Genomic DNA, 19,029 nt, shown 5'->3' on the forward strand with positions numbered 1-19,029 from the left:
AGGAGGTCTGCTGTGAGGCTCTTCTCCAGGCTGGGGAGCAGGGGAGCTGTGCAGCAGGGTGTCAGGAGGCGGTGTGGCCGCACTCACCGTCAGCTCCAGGGCTTCGTTCAGGAGGCCGTTGCGCTTGCTGTGCAGGTAGGCGTTGGAGCTGCCCGTCTTGGCCACGCGGATCCTCGCCAGCCGAGCTTTCTGCGGAGGAGGCAAGGAGCTGGGGTTAGAGCTTGGCACAGGACTGACCACATCTGTGCTGGAGGCACGAGGAGGAAGGACACTTCGGGCTTTCCCTCTGCCTCATGAAGCCTGGGGGTGAAGTTCAAGGGGGTGCGAGGAGAGGAGGAGGAGGAGCTGTTGAGAACAGCCGGCACAGGTCTGCCCCCCGGAGCTGGGGGAGTGGATGTGTCTGAAGAGCATCATCTCCCACAGCATGTATCAGCCTTTCCAGAGAGAACAACTGCAGGTTGATTTGTCCTCTCAAAAGTTAATAGTTTTTTGGGGGTGAGATGCCCAGCAACTCGGGACACATGTCTTGGACACGTTCCTGGCATGGGGTGACTGTGACCTGGCAGTGCCCACATGCTCTCTGCGTTGCCTTTTTGACTCCTTTCCTCCCTAACCTGCTTGGCTGTTTAGTCCTCTCTTTGTCTTTCAGCTCTGACATCTGTGATGTCACTAGCTCTGCTTGTCCTACAGCCAGCCCAGGGACACCTCTCCTCATTGCCAGTCGCCTGTCCTCTGCTGGCTTATTAACTTTGCTACCTGATAGTGTCAGACTGGCCAGAAATAGGCATCTCTCAGACTGACAGAAGTCACTCTGCAACCACACAGACATCCAACTCTTCTTGGGTTTATTTATGCCTGATCCACACCTCCAGAGGGAGAAGCTAGATAGGATAGAATAGAATAGAATTAACTAGGTTGGAAAAGACCTTTGAGATCATCAAGTCCAACCTATCACCCAACACCATCTGATCAACTAAACCATGGCACCAAGTGCCTCATCCAGGCTCTTCCTAAACACCTCCAGTGGTGGTGACTCCATCACCTCCCTGGGCAGCACATTCCAATGGCCAATCTCTTTCTGGGAAGAATTTCTTCCTAACATCCACAGAATCACCAAGGTTGGAAGAGACCTCAGAGATCATCAAGTCCAACCTGGCACCACAGAACTCATGACTAAACCACGGCATCAAGTGCCACATCCAATCCCCTTTTCAACACCTCCAGGGATGGGGACTCTACCACCTCCCTGGGCAGCACATCCCAATGGTTAATGACTCTCTCGGTGAAGAACTTTCTCCTCACCTCCAGCCTAAACCTCCCCTGGCACAGCTTGAGACTGTGTCCTCTTGTTCTGGTGCTGCTTGCCTGGGAGAAGAGACCAACCCCCACCTGGCTACAACCTCCCTTCAGGGAGATGCAGAAAGCAAGAAGGTCTCCCCTGAGCCTCCTCTTCTGCAGGCTAAGCAACCCCAGCTCCCTCAGCCTCTCCTCCCAGGGCTGTGCTCCAGCCTGAACCTCCCCTGGCACAGCTTGATGATAAAAAGCAGTCCAGGACAAAGCAGAGTGAGAAGTTCCCCTTCCTTCTGCATCACACTGGTTTAGCATTTCACTTTTCCTCCTCAGTCATTGCCTGCTTCTTTGTCAAGTGCTGATTTGCCTTTTTCCCCACCCCCCTTCTCCTTTTCTACTGTTAATTTATGACTCAAACACCCTTAAAAAGTAAATACACGAAATAGCAGTGACTATTAAAAAATAATTACATTGTGCTGGGGTTTAAAATGCTGCATAATCTTTTAAATAACCTGGAACTCGTGATTTTTCCCTCCTCCCCCCCCCCCTGCTCCTTTCTAATTAGAGGTGCTAATGGGTAGACGCTGCAGGAAGAGTAAAGCCAAGAGGCAAATATCTCAGTGGGTCCAGAGAGTGGAATAATTCCAGGAGCTCTATTACTGTGCATTGCCTGAGTGGTTCTGGCCCTCAGTGTTTGAGGCATTTACCCTGAAGGGCTTCTCCTCAAGCAAGACAACTCCTCAGGCACAGACAAGAGCAGGATGCTACTTCGTGGCTCCAAGGGGGTGACACAGGCTTGGGGAATGAAATAGGTCTTCTTTTGACACCCCAGAATCATAGCATCAATAAGGTTGGAAAAGACCTCAAAGATCATCAGGTCCAACCTGTCACCCAACATCTCCTGACTACTAAATCATGGCACCAAGTGCCCCATCCAATCCCCTCTTGAACACCTCCAGGGATGATGACTCCACCACCTCCCTGGGCAGCACATCCCAATGGCTAACAACTCTCTCTGGGAAGAACTTTCTCCTCCCCTCCAGCCTAAACTTCCCCTGGCACAGCTTGAGACTGTGTCTTCTTGTTCTGGTGCTGGGTGCCTGGGAGAAGAGACCAATCCCCACCTGGCTACAACCTCCCTTCAGGGAGTTGCAGAGAGCAAGAAGGTCTCCCCTGAGCCTCTTCTTCTGCAGGCTAAGCAACCCCAGCTCCCCCAGCCTCTCCTCCCAGGGCTGTGCTCCAGACCCCTCCCCAGCTTTGTTGCCCTTCTCTGGACACCTTCCAGCAGCTCAACATCTTTCCTAAGCTGAGGAGCCCAGAACTGGACACAGGACTCAAGGTGTGGCCTAACCAGTGCTGAGCAGAGGGCACAGTGACTTCCCTGCTCCTGCTGGCCACACTGTTCCTGATGCAGGCCAGGATGTCATTGGCCCTCTTGGCTGCCTGGGCACACTGCAGGCTCATGTTCAGCCTACTCTCAACCACTACCCCCAGGTCCTTTTCTGCTAATTCCCTGTGGTTTTCTCCCATTCAGAATGATGGTTCACAACTGTTCCTCCTGATCTGCTCCCATCCCTTTGGGCTGTGTGCCCTCCAGTCTCTGAGCAGGTTATTAGCCCTGCAGATTGCACAGGATGAGAAGCTCATGTCTTGGAGCTCCCCAGGCTGGGTTTTGCTTGGACACAAAGCAGAGCTTGGCTAAGATGTTTACAGCACCAATGCAATTGGCTTTAACACAGCTGGCTTAGGCTGCCCAGGGAGGTGCTGGAGTCTCTATTCCTGATGCAGGCCAGAAATGGGGACATTCAAAGTCAGGTTTTTTTCCTTTCCCCTATACTTCACCTAGATTTCCCTGTCCCATTTTTAGTGTCAGGACTCCAAGTCAGTACAGGAGAGTGAAATCTCTGATGACATGTGCTCTGTGCTGGGGCCAAGGGATCTCCCAGGGCTCTCTGGTCACCTTGTGGAAGGGGCATGGGTTCATGGATTGATGGAATGGGTTGGGTTGGAAGGGACCTTCAAGATCATCCAGTTCCAAGCCCCCTGCCATGGGCAGTGACACCTCCCAGCAGCCCAGGTTGCTCAAGACCTCATCCAACCTTGCCTTGGACATCTCCACATTGGAGATGTTGGATTGGATGTGGCCCTTGGTGCCATGGTCTAGTCATGAGGTCTGTGGTGACAGGGTGGACTTGATGAGCTTTGAGGTCTCTTCCAACCTTAGTGATACTGTGATGTCCAGGGAGGGGACATCCACAACCTCCCTGGGCAACCTGTTCCAGTGTCTCACTGTCAAGAATTTCTTTCTAATCTCCAGTCTAACTCTCCCCTCCTCAAGCTTCACTCCATTCTCTCTCATCCTACCACTACAAGCCTTTGTTGAGGGAGTTGTATTTGCATGCTGTAGAGTGAGGATGCAACAAGAAAATGAAATAGGATCATCAGGTTTCCTGAAGCCTTTCCCCAACTGCTCTTTGTTCTCTGAGACTTGAACAAGACTGGCTTTAGGCTACTCTGGCACCAACTCCAGACTACTGTTGGTTATGAGTTAAGGGAGTAAAGGACTGAAGGAAATCCCATTCCCAGTTGCTTGCCATTGTCTCCCTGTTACTTGCACTTCCATGAGATGATTTCTTCTGTTTTCAGCTGTCTGCCTTTGTGTCTCTATTCCTTTTTGCCATGATCATAGAACCAATAAGGTTGGAAGAGACCTCAAAGATCATCAAGTCCAACCTCTCACCCAACACCTCATGACTACTAAACCATGGCATTAAGTGCCCCAACCATTCCCCTCTTGAACACCTGCAGGGATGGTGATCTTACCTCCTCTCTAATCAAGACTGGGCCCAGTGATGATCTTTACAAAGAGGCTCTGAAGGCAACCCCAGAAGACTTCAGTCTCTTTGTATGCTTGATAAAACATCAGCTCCTCTCCTCAATTAGCAGAGTCCCTCAACCTCCCTCACCTGTAGCAGGAGAGGCTTCCTCCTACTCTGCAGCTCAGGCAATTGTTAAAGTGGATTCAGTCTTAGGCTCTTGTAATGAACATTATTCCCTTTGCCTCTGGGCTAGCAGGGGATCAAATATTAATAGCTGTGCTCCACGTGGACTGAGGATGGCTCCTTTCTGAGGTCTGTTCTCTCTTCTGCTTCGAAACAGGGCCACTAGGTAGCTACATGATGAAGCCCCATTGCTGTTGTGGTTCAGAAGCCAAGTCAGTGGGGCAGGCCAGAAGCTAATCCTGCTCTCCTCGCTCACCAAGGTTCTCTGGGAGCGCCGCATCGCCTCGCTCCGCTCCCCCCTGGTGTGATTAAATTTGGTGGATATCTTGATTAACTCAGCTGGAGAAGTTAATTAAAATAGGTGCCTAAAATTGGTTTGGCCCTCCAGACAGTGGTTTTTTTTTTCTCCCCCACCAACATTTGGACTCAAACCAGCTGGGAAGCCAGAGCTGCTGGGGGGCTGCGAACGGCTGGGTGTAAATGTGTGCTGTTCGGGAAGCGGCGCTCAGCCTTTTACCCCGCAGGATGGTTGGAGGGAGGTGGGGGTTGGTCTGCTTTTCCTTAGTATCAGGTGATAGAAGGAGAGGAAATGGCCTGAAACTGTGCCAGGGAAGGGTTAGATTAGGGATTAGGAAACTAATCTGCAAGAGTGGTCAGGGGCTGGAACAGGCTGCCCAGGGGGGTGGTGGAGTTGCCGTCCCTAGAGGTGTTCAACAACTGTGTGGCCATGGCACTTGGGGACATGGTTTGGTGGTGTGATGGGTTAATGCCCATCCTGGAAGCAGTGGGGGGGAGGGCTTGTGAGAGCATTGCCTTCCCTGCAGGGGGTTTTCCCCCTGGGAAACTGAACTAGTCTGTTCCACTCCCCCTCCCTGTCCAGCAAGGCTATATAAAAGGAGGACGCTGCAGCCATTAGGTCTCTTGGCCCCTGCCTTTGCTTGGACAAGGACTGCTGGTGGCTCCCTGCTTCTCTACCTCGTGGTCAGGCCTGATCCTTCTCCCTGCTAGCTCCACACCTCTTCAAAGAGACTGCTTTTGAGTACTTATTTTTTCTCCCATCCACCCTTGTTCCTTACCCTTGTGAACCCTTCCTGGTACTGTTACCTATATATATTGCTTAAAGAAAATTCTTTACTTCTCTCCATCCAAGCTGACTCCAAATTATTTCTTGGTGGATTTGCTCCTTCCCTTTCTTTTTCCTCTCTACTGAGGAAGAGGAGGGGGGAGCAGGGGAGGGAGTCTCAGCCTTGCCCCCATCTGAGCTCTGAAGTCCCGGTTAAGGCTCAAACCACCTCAGGTGGCCATGGTGGTGTTGGGTTGATGGTTGGACTGGGTGAACCCAGAAGGACTTTTTCCAACCCAAACAGTTCTCTGTGATTCTAAGTGACCCAGGCTTTCCTTAGGTGCCTTGGGCTTGGGTGGGATCAGCACCTGAGTCACCCCAGTAGTAACAAAGGGTCGAAGTGCAGCAGAGCTCTGAGCTGGGGTTATGTGACTGAGAGAAGTGGCTTGGGGACATGAAAGGCTCCTAGCAGCAATATGAGACCCAGGGAACATGAGGGGAACCTAGCAGCAGCATGAGGTCCAGGTGCCAGTGTGGAAGCAGGGAGAAGCTGGCTGGTTTGGGGGGGTTCTGGGGTACCTGTTGCAAGGCATGGGTTGGGCTGGGGCTGGCTGGCAGAGGAATGCTTTGCCAGCTCAGAGGAGGAGCGGATTGGAGGCAAGAGCCTTGAACTTAGGGCACCCCACAGCCCTCTGAAGCAGCAGGATTTTGCAGGGGACCATACTATGGACTGCCACCTGTTTTGCTGTCAGAAACCTAGGGACTTTGGAAGATACCCCCCCTCAGCTTAATCCTGCCTGCCTTTAACCCACGTGGCTGTGCTTCTGTTCTCCCTGTCCTGCGGAGCTCAGTCCTTCAGCTCTGCAGGGCAGAGGACAGGCACGTGGAGGCCCATATTTTCCTGGCCATGTGCTGCAAGTGTCTTTGGAGGGGAGGATGAGGCTCTCCTGCATGGTACCCCACAGATGTGACAGACTAAAGGTCATCAGGGCCAGGCCTGAGATCACTGTTGCTGAATATAACCTCTGCACGGGGAGGCTATAAAAGGAAAAGCAAATGGCACACTGTGTCTGCATGTGGAGTGGTAAGAGGAGTTGCTAGGAAACCACAGGATCTCAAAATGCATATGACCTAATCTGGAAGATAATTTATATGATGAAAATAATAATACTAATGACAGCCACTTACAGGTTGGAATGATTAATGTGGTGATCTTGGAGCCCACGTGTTTCTGAGAGCAGGGTGGAAAGCAGCTCCCAATCACTTTGGGCTCTTTCTGGCTTTTTAAGAAACTGGAGGCTCAGAAGCAGCAGGAAGGGCAGTGATGCCTCATGAAAGGACAAGGGGCAATGGGTGCAAGCTGGAGCAGAGGAGCTTCCATGTGAACAGAAGGGAAAACTTTCTCACTGTGAGGATGCTGAAGCCCTGGAGCAGGCTGCCCAGAGAGGTTGTGGAGTCTCCTCTGGGATTGCTTAGCCCAGAGAAGAGGAGGCTCAGGGGAGACCTTCTTGCTCTCTCCAACTGCTTGAAGGGAGGTTGGAGCCAGGTGGGGGTTGGTCTCTTCTCCCAGGCAAGCAGCACCAGAACAAGAGGACACAGTCTCAAGCTGTACCAGGGGAAGATTAGGCTGGAGGTGAGGAGAAAGTTCTTCCCCGAGGGAGTTGGTAGCCATTGGAATGTGCTGCCCAGGGAGGTGGTGGAGTCCCCATCCCTGGAGGTGTTGAAGAGGGGATTGGATGTGGCACTTGGTGCCATGGTTTACTCATGAGGTCTGTGGTGCCAGGTTGGACTCGATGATCTTTGAGGTCTCTTCCAACCTTGGTGATTCTGTGACATTCCAAAACCCACCTGGATGTGTTCCTGGGTGATCCTGCTCTGGCAGGGGGGGTTGGTCTTGATGATCTTTCAGGGTCCTTTCCAAGCCCTACCATTCCGTGATTCAGTGTGTGTGAAACCCTCTACACCTGGAGTGCTGGGAGGGTGATACACATGGCTGGGTATCTAGCTTTGGGGCTGACAAAGGAGACACAAGAGGCTGTCTTCATCTCTTAGCTGCTTTGGAGAAGAGCAAGGAGCAGGAGTTGCTGGCTAGATAAAAATGCTTACCAGATGGCAGGCCCAGGAAACAGCTCATTATTACTTATTAATGATTTTCATCTAGTTCTTATGGAGATAATGTGCACTCTTGATTTATGTGGTATAATAAACTATTAAGTTACAACCTATGACATAATTTCATATTTGCCAGGCAGCTTCAGCTTTCCAGATCCTCTGTGCTTGAGCAAGGAGGTGACTGCAGGGCACCCGTGGCAGGTGCTATGTGTGCAGCTCCCATGGCCACTCCTGCTCCCACTTTGGGCTGGCAGGGCTGAATGGCTGAAAGCTGGAAAGGACTAGGATGCCACTCAGCTGCTCAAGGCCTCATCAACATGGCCTTGGACATCCCCAGGGAGAAGGCAGCCACAGTCTCCTTGGGCAGCCTATTCCAGAGTCCCACCACCCTCATAGTGAAGAACTTTTTCCTCAGCTTCAGTCTAACCCTGCTCTCCCTCAGCTTCAAACCATTCCCCCTTGCCCTGTCTCTAGGCACCTTCATGAAAAGTCTCTCTGCAGCCTTCCTGTAGGATCCCTTCAGGTACTGGAAGACATCTCTGAGGTCCCCCCAGAATCTTCTCTTCTCCACACTGAACAATCCCAGCTCCTTCAGCCTCTCCTCGTAGCAGAGCTGCTCCAGCCCTTGGAGCATCTCTGTGTCCCTCCTCTGGACTCACTTCAGCAGCTCTGATGATAGGGATCCCAGAACTGGAGGCAGGATTTAAGGAGGGGTCTCAGCAGAGTAAAGGGGCAGAATCCCCTTTCCTGGCTGTATCATAAAACCCAAACAGGACATCAGAGGCTTCAGTTTGTGCTTCTGAATGGGGACTGAGTGCCTGTAACTTGGAAGGGCAATGGCTGAAGCCTTCATCTGGTGGAAGCTGGCTTGGCTCCCTGCCCTGCTGTAGCTGTTCCTTGGCAAGCAGAAAATAAAAACTTCATTAAAAAACCAACACCCATAATGAGTGGACAAGAGCTGAACTGAATCCACTCTGTGGAGAGCTTTCCTCAGTGCAACCAGGCACCACTGCTCACCCAGCCCTGGGAAGCCGAGGTGCTGCCACTGACACAGCCTGGAAGCAACCTGGGCTGCCAGATTAGAAGAGAATTGCATTAACCAGGTTGGAAGAGAACTTTGAGATCATTGAGTCCAACCTATCATCCAACACCATCTAATCAACTAAACCATGGCACCAAGTGCCTCATCCAGGCTCTTCCTAAATGCCTCCAGGGATGGGGACTCCACCACCTCCCTGGGCAGCACATCCCAATGGCCAATCTCTCTTTCTATGAAGAACTTCTTTCTAACATTGAGCCTGAACCTCCCCTGGCACAGCTTGAGACTGTGTCCTCTTGTTCTGCTGCTGCTTGCCTGGGAGAAGAGACCAACCCCCAGCTGGCTACAACCTCCCTTCAGGGAGTTGCAGAGAGCAAGAAGGTCTCCCCTGAGCCTCCTCTTCTCCAGGCTAAGCAACCACAGCTCCCTCAGCCTCTCCTCACAGGGCAGTGCTGCAGTCCCTTCAGCATCCTGGTAGCCTCTGTTGGACTCTCTCCAGCAGATCCCTGTCCCTCTTGAGCTGGGGAGCCCAGAACTGGCTGCAGTGCTGGTGGTGACTCTGGTGGCCAGGCCTTCAGTTGGCTCTTCAGAGTCAGATCAGTGTTGGCAAAGTCAGGCTCTGCAGAGCATCTTTCTGCCTTTGAAACACTGTTTTTTTTTCTTCCCCTAAGACACAAACTTTGGATGTTTGGAGTTCCCTTCCTCTCCAACCTTTATGTTAAAGAGCTTTTGAGCCCCGTTTCAATCTTCTGTCAGCTTTGCTTTGGGGGAGGTGGTGCAGAGCTGCGTACGGAGATGAGGCAGCGTAGAGCCCCTGCCTATGTAATCTGATAGAACCACTTACACTCAGACCTTGATCTTATTTTGGGCCTCTTCATTACTTGCCAGAGATGAAAGATTCCCCTCCCCTCCTCTGTGGCTCTCCTTTTAATCCTACCTTACCCTTGGCACCATTAAAGCAACAGAGCCTCATTTCCAATGCACTATATCGTTTAATCTTCTCCAGCGCTGAAGAACATCATGTCCAAGCTATTTATAGGACAATGCACAGAATATGGAGTTAATGGCTCTCAGCTTCTCTAATAGCCACAGATATGCTGGCTGATTAAACACAGGACTTTGAAACAAGGCTTGGAGCATGCAAGACTTGCAGAGAGACCTGCAAGTGGTGGTCAAGATGGCTCTGGAGCGCTGAGGCTGTTCCACTCTCACTGCAAACTTCCTTTGGTTCATTCCAGTAGCTGAAGGGGGCTACAAGAAGGCTGGGGAGGGACTTCTCAGGATATCAGGGAGTGATAGGACTAGGGGGAATGGAATGAAGCTGGAGGTGGGGAGATTCAGGCTGGATGTAAGGAGGAAGTTCTTCACCGTGAGAGTGGTGAAGCCCTGGACTGGGTTGTCCAGGGAGGTGGTTGAGGCCCCATCCCTGGAGGTGTTTAAGCCCAGGCTGGATGAGGCTCTGGCCAGTCTGATCTAGTGTGGGGTGTCCCTGTCCATGGTAGGGGGGTTGGAACTAGCTGATCCTTGTGGTCCCTTCCAACCCTGACTGATTCTATGATACTATGATTTTCATCTTGAGCTTAAACTCTGGCTCAAGTTTTAGTTCATTCACTGGGCAATGCATCTTGCTTCATACTCCTGCTTGGAGTATGCAAGTCTTGCAGAGAGACCTGCAGGATGGTCAAGAAGCCTCTGGAGTGCTGAGGCTGTTCCTCTCCTAATGCAAACTTCCTTTGGTTCATTTTCATCTTGAGCTCAAACTCTGGCTCAAGCTTTAGCTCATCCACTGGGCAATGTGTCCTGCTTCATCTAACAGATGCCATCCACTCTCTGACAGCCTGACTTGGTTTTCTGTTCTATATCCACAGAATCACTTCAGTTAGAGAAGACCTCTAAGTTCATAGAATGGTTTGGGTTGGAAGGGACCTTGAAGATCATCTAGTTCCAAGCCTCCTGCCAAGGGCAGGCACACCTCCCACCAGCCCAGGCTGCTCAAAGCCTCATCCAACCTGGCCTTGAACACCTCCAGGGAGGAGGCATCCAGATTCTCCCTGGGCAACCTGTTCCAGAGTCTCTCCACCCTCACTGTCAAGAATTTCTTCCTCATCTCCAGTCTCAATCTGCCTTCCTCCAGCTTCAAACCATTGCCCCTTGTTCTGTCACTCCCAGCCCTTGTCAAAAGTCCTTCCCCAGCTTTCTTGTAGCCCCCTTCAGGTGCTGGAAGGCTGCTCTGAGGTCTTCCCAGCCTCTCCTCTTCTGATCTCAAGTTATGGAGCAGTTGTTAGATTCATAGAATCAGTCAGGGTTGGAAGGGACCACAAGGATCATCTAGTTCCAACCCCCCTGCCATGGGCAGGGACACCTCACACTAGATCAGGCTGGCCAGAGCCTCACCCAGCCTGGGCTTAAACACCTCCAGGGATGGGGCCTCAACCCCCTCCCTGGACAACCCATTCCAGGGCTTCACCACTCTCATGGGGAAGAACTTCCTCCTCACCTCCAGCCTGAATCTCCCCACCTCCAGCTTCATTCCATTCCCCCTAGTCCTATCTGCTCCTGCTGGCCACACTATTCCCAATGCATGCCAGGATGCCATTGGCCTTCTTGGCCACCTGGGCACACTGCTGGCTCATGTTCTGGCAGCTGTCAATCAGCACCCCCAGCTCCCTTTCTGTTTGGCAGCTCTCAGCCACTCTGACCCCAGCCTGTAGCTCTGCATGGGGCTGCTGTGGCCACCTTACTGATTCTGTTTTCCTGCATCCTTACCAGGGAGATGCTGCTCTCCATTTGCCCAAACCAAGCTTCTGTGTTCCTCTGAAAGCCAAGTGTGTGATGAGCATCTGTCTGCCTGTGATTTATCTGCCTGGCTGTGTTTCCAGACCTGGCTTTTCCAACATCTTTCACACAGCTCACACCCCTAATTAATAGCTATAAAGTATTCAAGGGATGGGAGAAATTAACAGGATTTGATCTACTGTCACATGCCAACTTACAAGACCTGATGGATGAACACTAATTAATGGTGTGGAGGCCTGTGGTTAGCTACAGACAATGAAGGTAATTACCTCACCAAGTGCTGCTCACACCTGCCCCAGGAAGATGCTGACAACATGGGGCTGAGGATAAAGGCCACAAAGCCTTTGTGTGAAGCTCAAGGGAAAAATATGCAGAGTTTTTAGGACATTGAGGCACTTGAAGGTGTCCAGAGAAGGGCAGTGAGGCTGGGGAGGGGTCTGGAGCACAGCCCTGGGAGGAGAGGCTGAGGAAGCTGGGGTTGCTTAGCCTGCAGAAGAGGAGGCTCAGGGGAGACCTTCTTGCTCTCTCCAACTCCCTGAAGGGAGGTTGTAGCCAGGTGGGGGTTGGGCTCTTCTCCCAGGCAAGCAGCACCAGAACAAGAGGACACAGTCTCAAGCTGTGCCAGGGGAAGTTTAGGCTGGAGGTGAGAAGGAAGTTCTTCCCAGAAAGATGAATTGGCCATTGGGATGTGCTGCCCAGGGAGGTGGTGGAGTCCCCATCCCTGGAGGTGTTCAAGAGGGGATTGGATGTGGCACTTGGAGCCATGGTTTAGTAGTCAGGAGGTGTTGGGTGACAGCTTGGACTTGATGATCTCTGAGGTCTTTTCCAACCTTATTGATTCTATGATTTTTGAAACTTGTAGCCCTCATCCTCCCCCCTGAAATGCAGCCCAAGAGGAGGAGGTGATGATGGAGCTGTTTGCCTGCTTCCTGATAGTTGGGGCATGTCTCATCTCTGCTGCTGGTGGCTGTCCCACCAGCACCAGGGGCAGGACTGGGGTCAAGTGCCAGTGAGGGCAGTGCTGCTGGGGCCAGGAGCTGTGCTCCAGCCACCCCTCCCCCTGCTCTGTGCCCCATGCCACTGCCCTGTCCTAAAGCTTTCAGCACTAATGGAGAGAAGTTGCTTGCAGGCAACCCAAAAGTGCTCCAAAGCCATCAGGCAACGATGAGGCTGCTGTGTGGTGCAATTAGCACTTGGTGGTTGTTGTTCCTCTTGCTCCTGGGGGGGTCTCTGGGGACAGATCTCTTGCATTAGGCTTGTGGGGGAAGGAAAAAGCCTCCCTCCCAAGCCCATCTCGTGGTCCTTTTTGGTAAGTGAAGACTCTCAGAAGAATGTCTGCTCACGTCCTCATGCTGACAGCCACAACACGCTGGCTGCCTGCCCGTATCTGGCAGATGTGGAATCTGAAGCCTGCCTGGCATGTTTGTCCTGGCTGCTGGAATCTCCTGGGCTGTCAGCAAGAGCTGTGTAGTCATCCTGTCTCTGTCCTCCTCTGGCCCTGCTTTGTGCACCCCAGTGTCACAGAATCACCAAGGCTGGAAGAGACCTCAAAGCTCATCGAGTCCAACCTGTCCCCACAGACCTCATGAGTAAACCATGGCTCCAAGTGCCACATCCATTCCCCTCTTCAACACCTCCAGGGATGGGGACTCCACCACCTCCCTGAGCAGCACACTCCAATGGTTAACAACTCTCTCTGGGAAGAACTTTCTCCTCATGTCCAGCCTAAACTTCCCCTGGCACAGCCTGAGACTGTGTCCTCTTGTTCTGGTGCTGCTTGCCTGGGAGAAGAGACCAACCCCTACCTGGCTTAACCTCCCTTAAGGTAGTTGTAGAGAGCAATGAGGTCTCCCCTGAGCCTCCTCTTCTGCAGGCTAAGCAACCCCAGCTCCCTCAGCCTCTCCTCCCAGGGCTGTGCTCCAGACCCCTCCCCAGCTTTGTTGCCCTTCTCTGGGCCCCTTCCAGACCCCTTGGTGGGTCAGCAGGAGCTGCTGGCAGGCTCCAAATCCTGGGTGTGAACAGCATCACCATGGCTTCACTTGGTGACCTTATACATGAACTAACTCTGCAGGAATCCAGAGAGCCAGGAGAAGAAGTGGAGTTTTCTCAGTTTTATGCTTGAAAAAGCCTGAGTCCCAGAGAGGGGAGTGTGGCAGGGCAGTGCTGCTGCAGCATCCCTCCCTGCACACAGTGTGGCTGTAGTGGGGACACGAGAGGTTGGCAGGCTCCTGCTCGCGCCTCCTGCTGGGTCAGAGCCTGATGTGATGCTGAAGTTCCCAGCACTCGGTGTTTGAGGGGATTTTCATGACCTTCAAACAACAAAGGCTGGCTCTGAGTCAGACTTTGCAGACCACTGCTGCTGGGTGGAGTGGGAGGAGTGGAGTAATGAGATTCTAGGACTCCTCAAGTGGGGCTGTAAGACATCTGGCAGTGTGCAAGCAGGGAAATTCTGCAGGGGCCCTTGGGGGATGTGCTGGCAGGCTGCTCCCATCCATCTGACACACATGATTAGAGGACTGAGACCTGTGTTGCCATCCCAGCACCACATGTGTCAGCAACAAATGTTGATCTCTGTCTGCTCATCACTGTCATGGTACCAATCAGTAACCACAATAAGCTTTGCTGTTGTTTCTGCCCACTCTTGGTCCTGTTTTCTCCTGGCCCAGTGGCACAAGCCCTGTGAGGAGAGGCTGAGGGAGCTGGGATTGTTTAGCCTGGAGAAGAGGAGGCTCAGGGGAGACCTTCTTGCTGTCTACAACTACCTGAGGGGTGGTTGTAGCCAGGTGGGGGTTGGTCTCTTCTCCCAGGCAAGCAGCACCAGAACAAGAGGACACAGTCTCAAGCTGTGCCAGGGGAGGTTTAGGCTGGAGGTGAGGAGAAAGTTCTTCCCAGAGAGAGTTGTTAGCCATTGGAATGTGCTGCCCAGGGTGGTGGTGGAGTCCCCATCCCTGGAGGTGTTCAAGAGGGGATTGGATATGGCACTTGGTGCCATGGTTTAGTCATGAAGTCTGTGGTGCCAGGTTGGGCTTGATGGTCTTTGAGGTCTCTTCCAGCCTTGGTGGTTCTGTGATATTGCCATCCCAACTGCTCTAGCCACAACTGTGTCTGCAGCTGGTGCAGGAGGGTTGAGCTGCATTCCTTGGGCAGCCTTGGGAGCTGCCTGGCAGCTAAACTGCCCCCAGCCCACTCTGTTCTGTGGTAAAATAACTCAATGAAGGTAACAGCAAAGAATCTGCTCACCAGAACTCGGTTTCAAAGCAGGAGAGGGCTTCCCACCATTTCCTTTTGCCTGAATGCTTGGCATGCAGGTCTCCTTGACAAAGCAATCTCAGCTTGCATTTGTTGAGACATCTGGGCTGAAGTGGGCACCATCAGCCACTACACAGCCTTCCAACTGTGCTACATAATGAGCCATCTGGACAGAGGCTGCCACACACAGCCCAGGCTTCCAACAGGTAGGCAAAGGGGACACCCCCTTGCTGAAATGACCAAGGAGAGGCCCTGAGGATGGATGAGTCAGGTCCTTGCCCGTTGCAGGCTGTTACCTGGTTATGGCTGAGACATGATGGGAAAGGGCCTCAAGGCATGAAACAAAGAGAGTGGCTTCTGGCTACGTGTGGCAATTATTTCACCTGGGCACTGGGCCACTGCTGGCAGCAAGCTGAACCTCCATAGGTGCAGGGGCTTGCTTGGGAGGCTCAGGCTCTGAGCTCTAACTCTGATTCCAGCCCTTGCTTTCAGAGGAGACATTGACCTCTCTCATGCAAATTAAACTGCCTGGAGTGATGGAAAATGTCATTTTGCTTTCCTGGGTGATAGAGAAGCAGAGAGGATGGGATTCCTCACTGCTTTGTTTGGTTTTTCTCCCCCTGAGCTCTATTAAGGGATCTTTAGAGTGGGGAGACACTGGCACAGGTTGCCCAGGGAGTTTGTGGCTGCCTCCTCCCTGGGGGTGTTCAAGGGCAGGTTGGATGAGGTCTTGAGCAGCTGAGTGGCATCCTGCTCCCTTTCAGCTTTTAGCCATTCAGCCCCTCCCAGCCCAAAGTGGGGGCAGGAGTGGCCGTGGGACCTGTACACAGAGCACCTGGTTGAGAGGTGTCCCTGCCCATGGTGGAGAGGTTGGAGTGGACGATCTCTGAGCTCCCTTCCAACCTGAGCCATTCTAGGATTAACCTCCCCCCCAAACAATTAAAAAGCTGTGGTGTCCCCCACCCCCCTTCCAGGAACTGTTAAATACCACCAACAACAACCACCAGCCCATGTTCCACACAGCTTCATCCTGCTTGAAAACAGCTCCATGGGCTGTAAATGTCAGCCAGCTCCAGCTCCAACCTTGTTGTTTCTCGCTCTCTCCCTCCCCTGAAGTTCCCAACCCCATCCCCTGCTGGGATCTGAGTCATGTTCTCGTCGCGGAGCCCTCCTCGGCTGGCAGCTTTGCTCCTCTCTCCTTTTCTGGCCGTTCTGTTCCACGCTCTGAAGTTCACCACCCCACCTCCCAAACTCGGGGTGTCAGCTGGGAGGCAGAGCACTGCAGAGCTGACTCCCCCCCGCTCGGAGGCAAATCAATTATTCTAATGGCCTCGTTACCGAGGGCTGTGTGGGAAGCCTTCCTCAGGGGCATGATGATGACATAAATCTCCTATTAAGCATTCTTTTCATCACCATCTCCCCTCTCCATCCCTCTGCTGCCTGCAGGCCTGTTTTCCGTGCCTCTGGGAGAGAGGGCTGGGTCTGGAACAGGCTGTTTCTAGCGTGGCTCTCATGGAACAATCAGAAAGACGTTTGTGTCCCTTACTCTTCCTTCCTTTTGGCTGAAGCCCCTTTTAAGCATCTCCATAGTTACCTCTTCATCAGTCTGCAGAGTCAGAGCTGCCTGTGTGCAATCATCACATGAGTAGCTCTTGCTGTCAGGAATAACCTCCCTCCATCCACTTCCACCTGAGAAGATGTGGCTCCTTCCTTGTCCCCCCCCCAGCTCCTCTCTTCTGCTGAGATTGGCTCTGACTGAATGCTTTAGTTCATCCACTGGGCAATGTGTCCACTTTTCCCTGCTTCACCTAATGGATACCATCCACTCTCTGACAGCCTGACTCAGATTTCGGTTCTACATCCATAGAGTCATAGGATCACTTCAGTTAGAGAAGACCTCTGAGGTCATAGAATGGTTTAGCTTGGAAGGAACCTTAAAGATCATTCAGTTCCAAGCCCCCTGCTATGGGCAGGGACACCTCCCACCAGCCCAGGCTGCTCCTCATCCATCCTGGTTTTGAACACCTCCAGACAGGAGGCATCCACAACCTCCCTGGGTAACCTGTGCCAGAGTCTCACCACCCTCACTGTAAGAATTTCTTCCTAACCTTCAGTCTCCCCTTTTCCAGCTCAAAGCCATTATCCCTCATCTGCTGTCAAAAGCTCTCCTGTGGCTCCCTTCAGGTACTGGAAGGGTGCTCTAAGGTCTCCCCTGGAGCCTTTTCTTCTCCAGGCTGAACAGCCCCAACCCTCCCAGTCTGTCCCTGTAGGGGAGGTGCTCCAGCCTCTGATCCTCTTCATGGCCTCACCTGGACCCCCTACACCAGTTTGATGTCCTCCTTGTGCTGGGGGGCACCAGAACTGAATGCAGCACTTCAGGTGAGGTCTTATGAGAAGAGAGTGGAGGGGCAGAGCCCCTCCATCCTCCTGCTGGTCACATCTCATCAGGTCACAGATCTGCCAGTCCAACTTTAAGAGGTTTATGTGAGAGTGGCTGTGCAAAATGGCTTTGTCCTGGGTGGTCCTTTCCTTGTCTAAATCTGGACAGTTTGTTCCTTCCTGGAAACCTCAGATCCCTGAGGGTGAAACCAGGATTGTGTCTCAAGGACTTGGCAGTACATTGCTTGTCCTCATCGAGTCAAAGGCCACCAGATAATAGATGAAATGAATTGAGCCCTGAGGACTAAGAAGCTGCAGTCCTCAAAAGCATATTTACTGCAGAGCTGAAAGCAAGCACTGAAGATTACTGAAGGGCTGCATTTGGAGATGGCAGTTCTGGCTTAGCCCCTGTGAAAGCCACCAGCAAAGCCATGCTAATCCCTCTCAGATTATCAACCATTCCAGGATCTTGGCTCATTTAGCAAATCTAACCATTAAAGAATAAATGCTCTTGACACACAGGGCTTGTCCCAGCAGCAGAGCTTTGCATCCCTCCCTCCTCTGCTGTGCAGATGTGAAGGAGGCTTTCAGCACTGTGGAGCAGGTCCCTTTCTGAACCATTGCCACTCAAAGGCTACCTCTGTTCCCTACCCCATCACCTGGCAGTCTTGTCCAGAGAAGGTGTGGAGGCTCAGACCCTGGCAGTACTGAAGGACAGGTTGGATGTGGCCTTGAGCAACTTGGTCTAGCAGGAGGTGTCCCTCCCTGTGGCAGGGACCTGGTGCTGGTCTCTTCTCCTAGGTAATTAGTGATAGAACAAGAGGGAATGACCTCAGCCTGTGACTGGGTAGCTTTAGACTGGACATTAGGAAGCATTTTTTCCCAGCAAGAGTGGTCAGGGATTGGGAATGAGCTGCTCAGGGAAGTGGTGGAGTCACCAACCCTGGATGTGTTTAAAGGTGGTTTCGATGTGGTGCTTGGGGATATGGTTTAGGGGTGACCCTTGTTGAGTAGGGTTATCAGTTGGACATGGTGATCCTGAGGCTCTCTTTCCAACCTGAATGATTCTGTGAAGTGATCTCTAAGGTCCCTTCCAACCCAAACCATTCCTGATTCCATGAGCTCTCTGGTGGGAGCAGTGCTTTGGCTTGGGCTGGCTCTACCTTCTAAACAATGAACTGTTCTGCTGCTGCTAAAGGAGCAGCATCTCTCTAGCTGTTAGTAGCTGCCTCTGCTTTCTCTTTCTAGGGTTGGAAAGTGGGAGGTGTGGTCCTCAAGCCAGCACCAGATATTTGTCTCCTTCTCCTTAACACTGCATCCCTGCTGCAAGCCCAGCGCAGCGAGAGAGAGGCTCCAGAGCTCTCTGAATTACAAAGTCATTCTCTTGTCAAAGCCTTTTAAGTGTCAAACTCTCTTTTAGCAGCAAATGCTGTGACATTCACTAGAGAACAGCAGCATTTCAAAGTCAGGAAGGTCTATTCTTAGTACATCAGTCAAAAAAAAAAGAGAGAGGGGGAGGGGGAGGAGGGGGGGAAGGGAAGGACAAAAATCTTGAGGAAAAAAAAAAACCAATTCCACCAAAATGAACCTTGTCAGAAATGATCAATTCATCTCCCATTCAGCTTGACCTGGCCCTTGCTGCATGCCAGAGGACAAAACTTGATGACACAGCACAAATAAACTCCAATTGCCAGCCCTCCTTGTAATTAATTCCCTGGCAGTGGAGGTTTGGCAAAGGAGAATCGCTCTTTGAGGTGGTTAAGTCGCTGGGGGGCTTGAGGGGGTTTGGGGTGGTGCTTCTTCCCCTTCCCCTCCCCCCCTTGTTTTTATTTAAAGGAAGGTTTCTCCTCAGTTAGTTGAAGGATAGCTGCTGGTGAGTAACAGCCACCTCCCAGGAGTTTTAGTCCTGCTCTTGAAATACCTCTTCCTGCTAGACCAGCATCTCCATGTTGAGCTGCTGGAAGGTGTCCAGAGAAGGGCAACAAAGCTGGGGAGGGGTCTGGAGCACAGCCCTGGGAGGAGAGGCTGAGGGAGCTGGGGTTGCTTAGCCTGGAGAAGAGGAGGCTCAGGGGAGACCTTCTTGCTCTCTACAACTGCCT

General features: G+C 52.2%; 1 protein-coding gene across 4 annotated transcripts in view; it reads right to left on the reverse strand.

The window, feature by feature from the left end:
* Positions 1-19,029, reverse strand: part of KCND3 (potassium voltage-gated channel subfamily D member 3) — a 152,132-nt gene that overhangs the window by 14,473 nt on the left and 118,630 nt on the right. For all 4 annotated transcript variants that reach the window (XM_054176417.1, XM_054176413.1, XM_054176416.1 and 1 more), the window contains one exon: positions 88-189. In XM_054176417.1, coding sequence (XP_054032392.1) covers positions 88-189 — 102 coding nt within the window. The remainder of the gene's footprint in view (positions 1-87; positions 190-19,029) is intronic.

The sequence above is a fragment of the Dryobates pubescens genome, chromosome 35 (genome assembly GCF_014839835.1).
Source record: "Dryobates pubescens isolate bDryPub1 chromosome 35, bDryPub1.pri, whole genome shotgun sequence".
NCBI lineage: Eukaryota > Metazoa > Chordata > Aves > Piciformes > Picidae > Dryobates > Dryobates pubescens.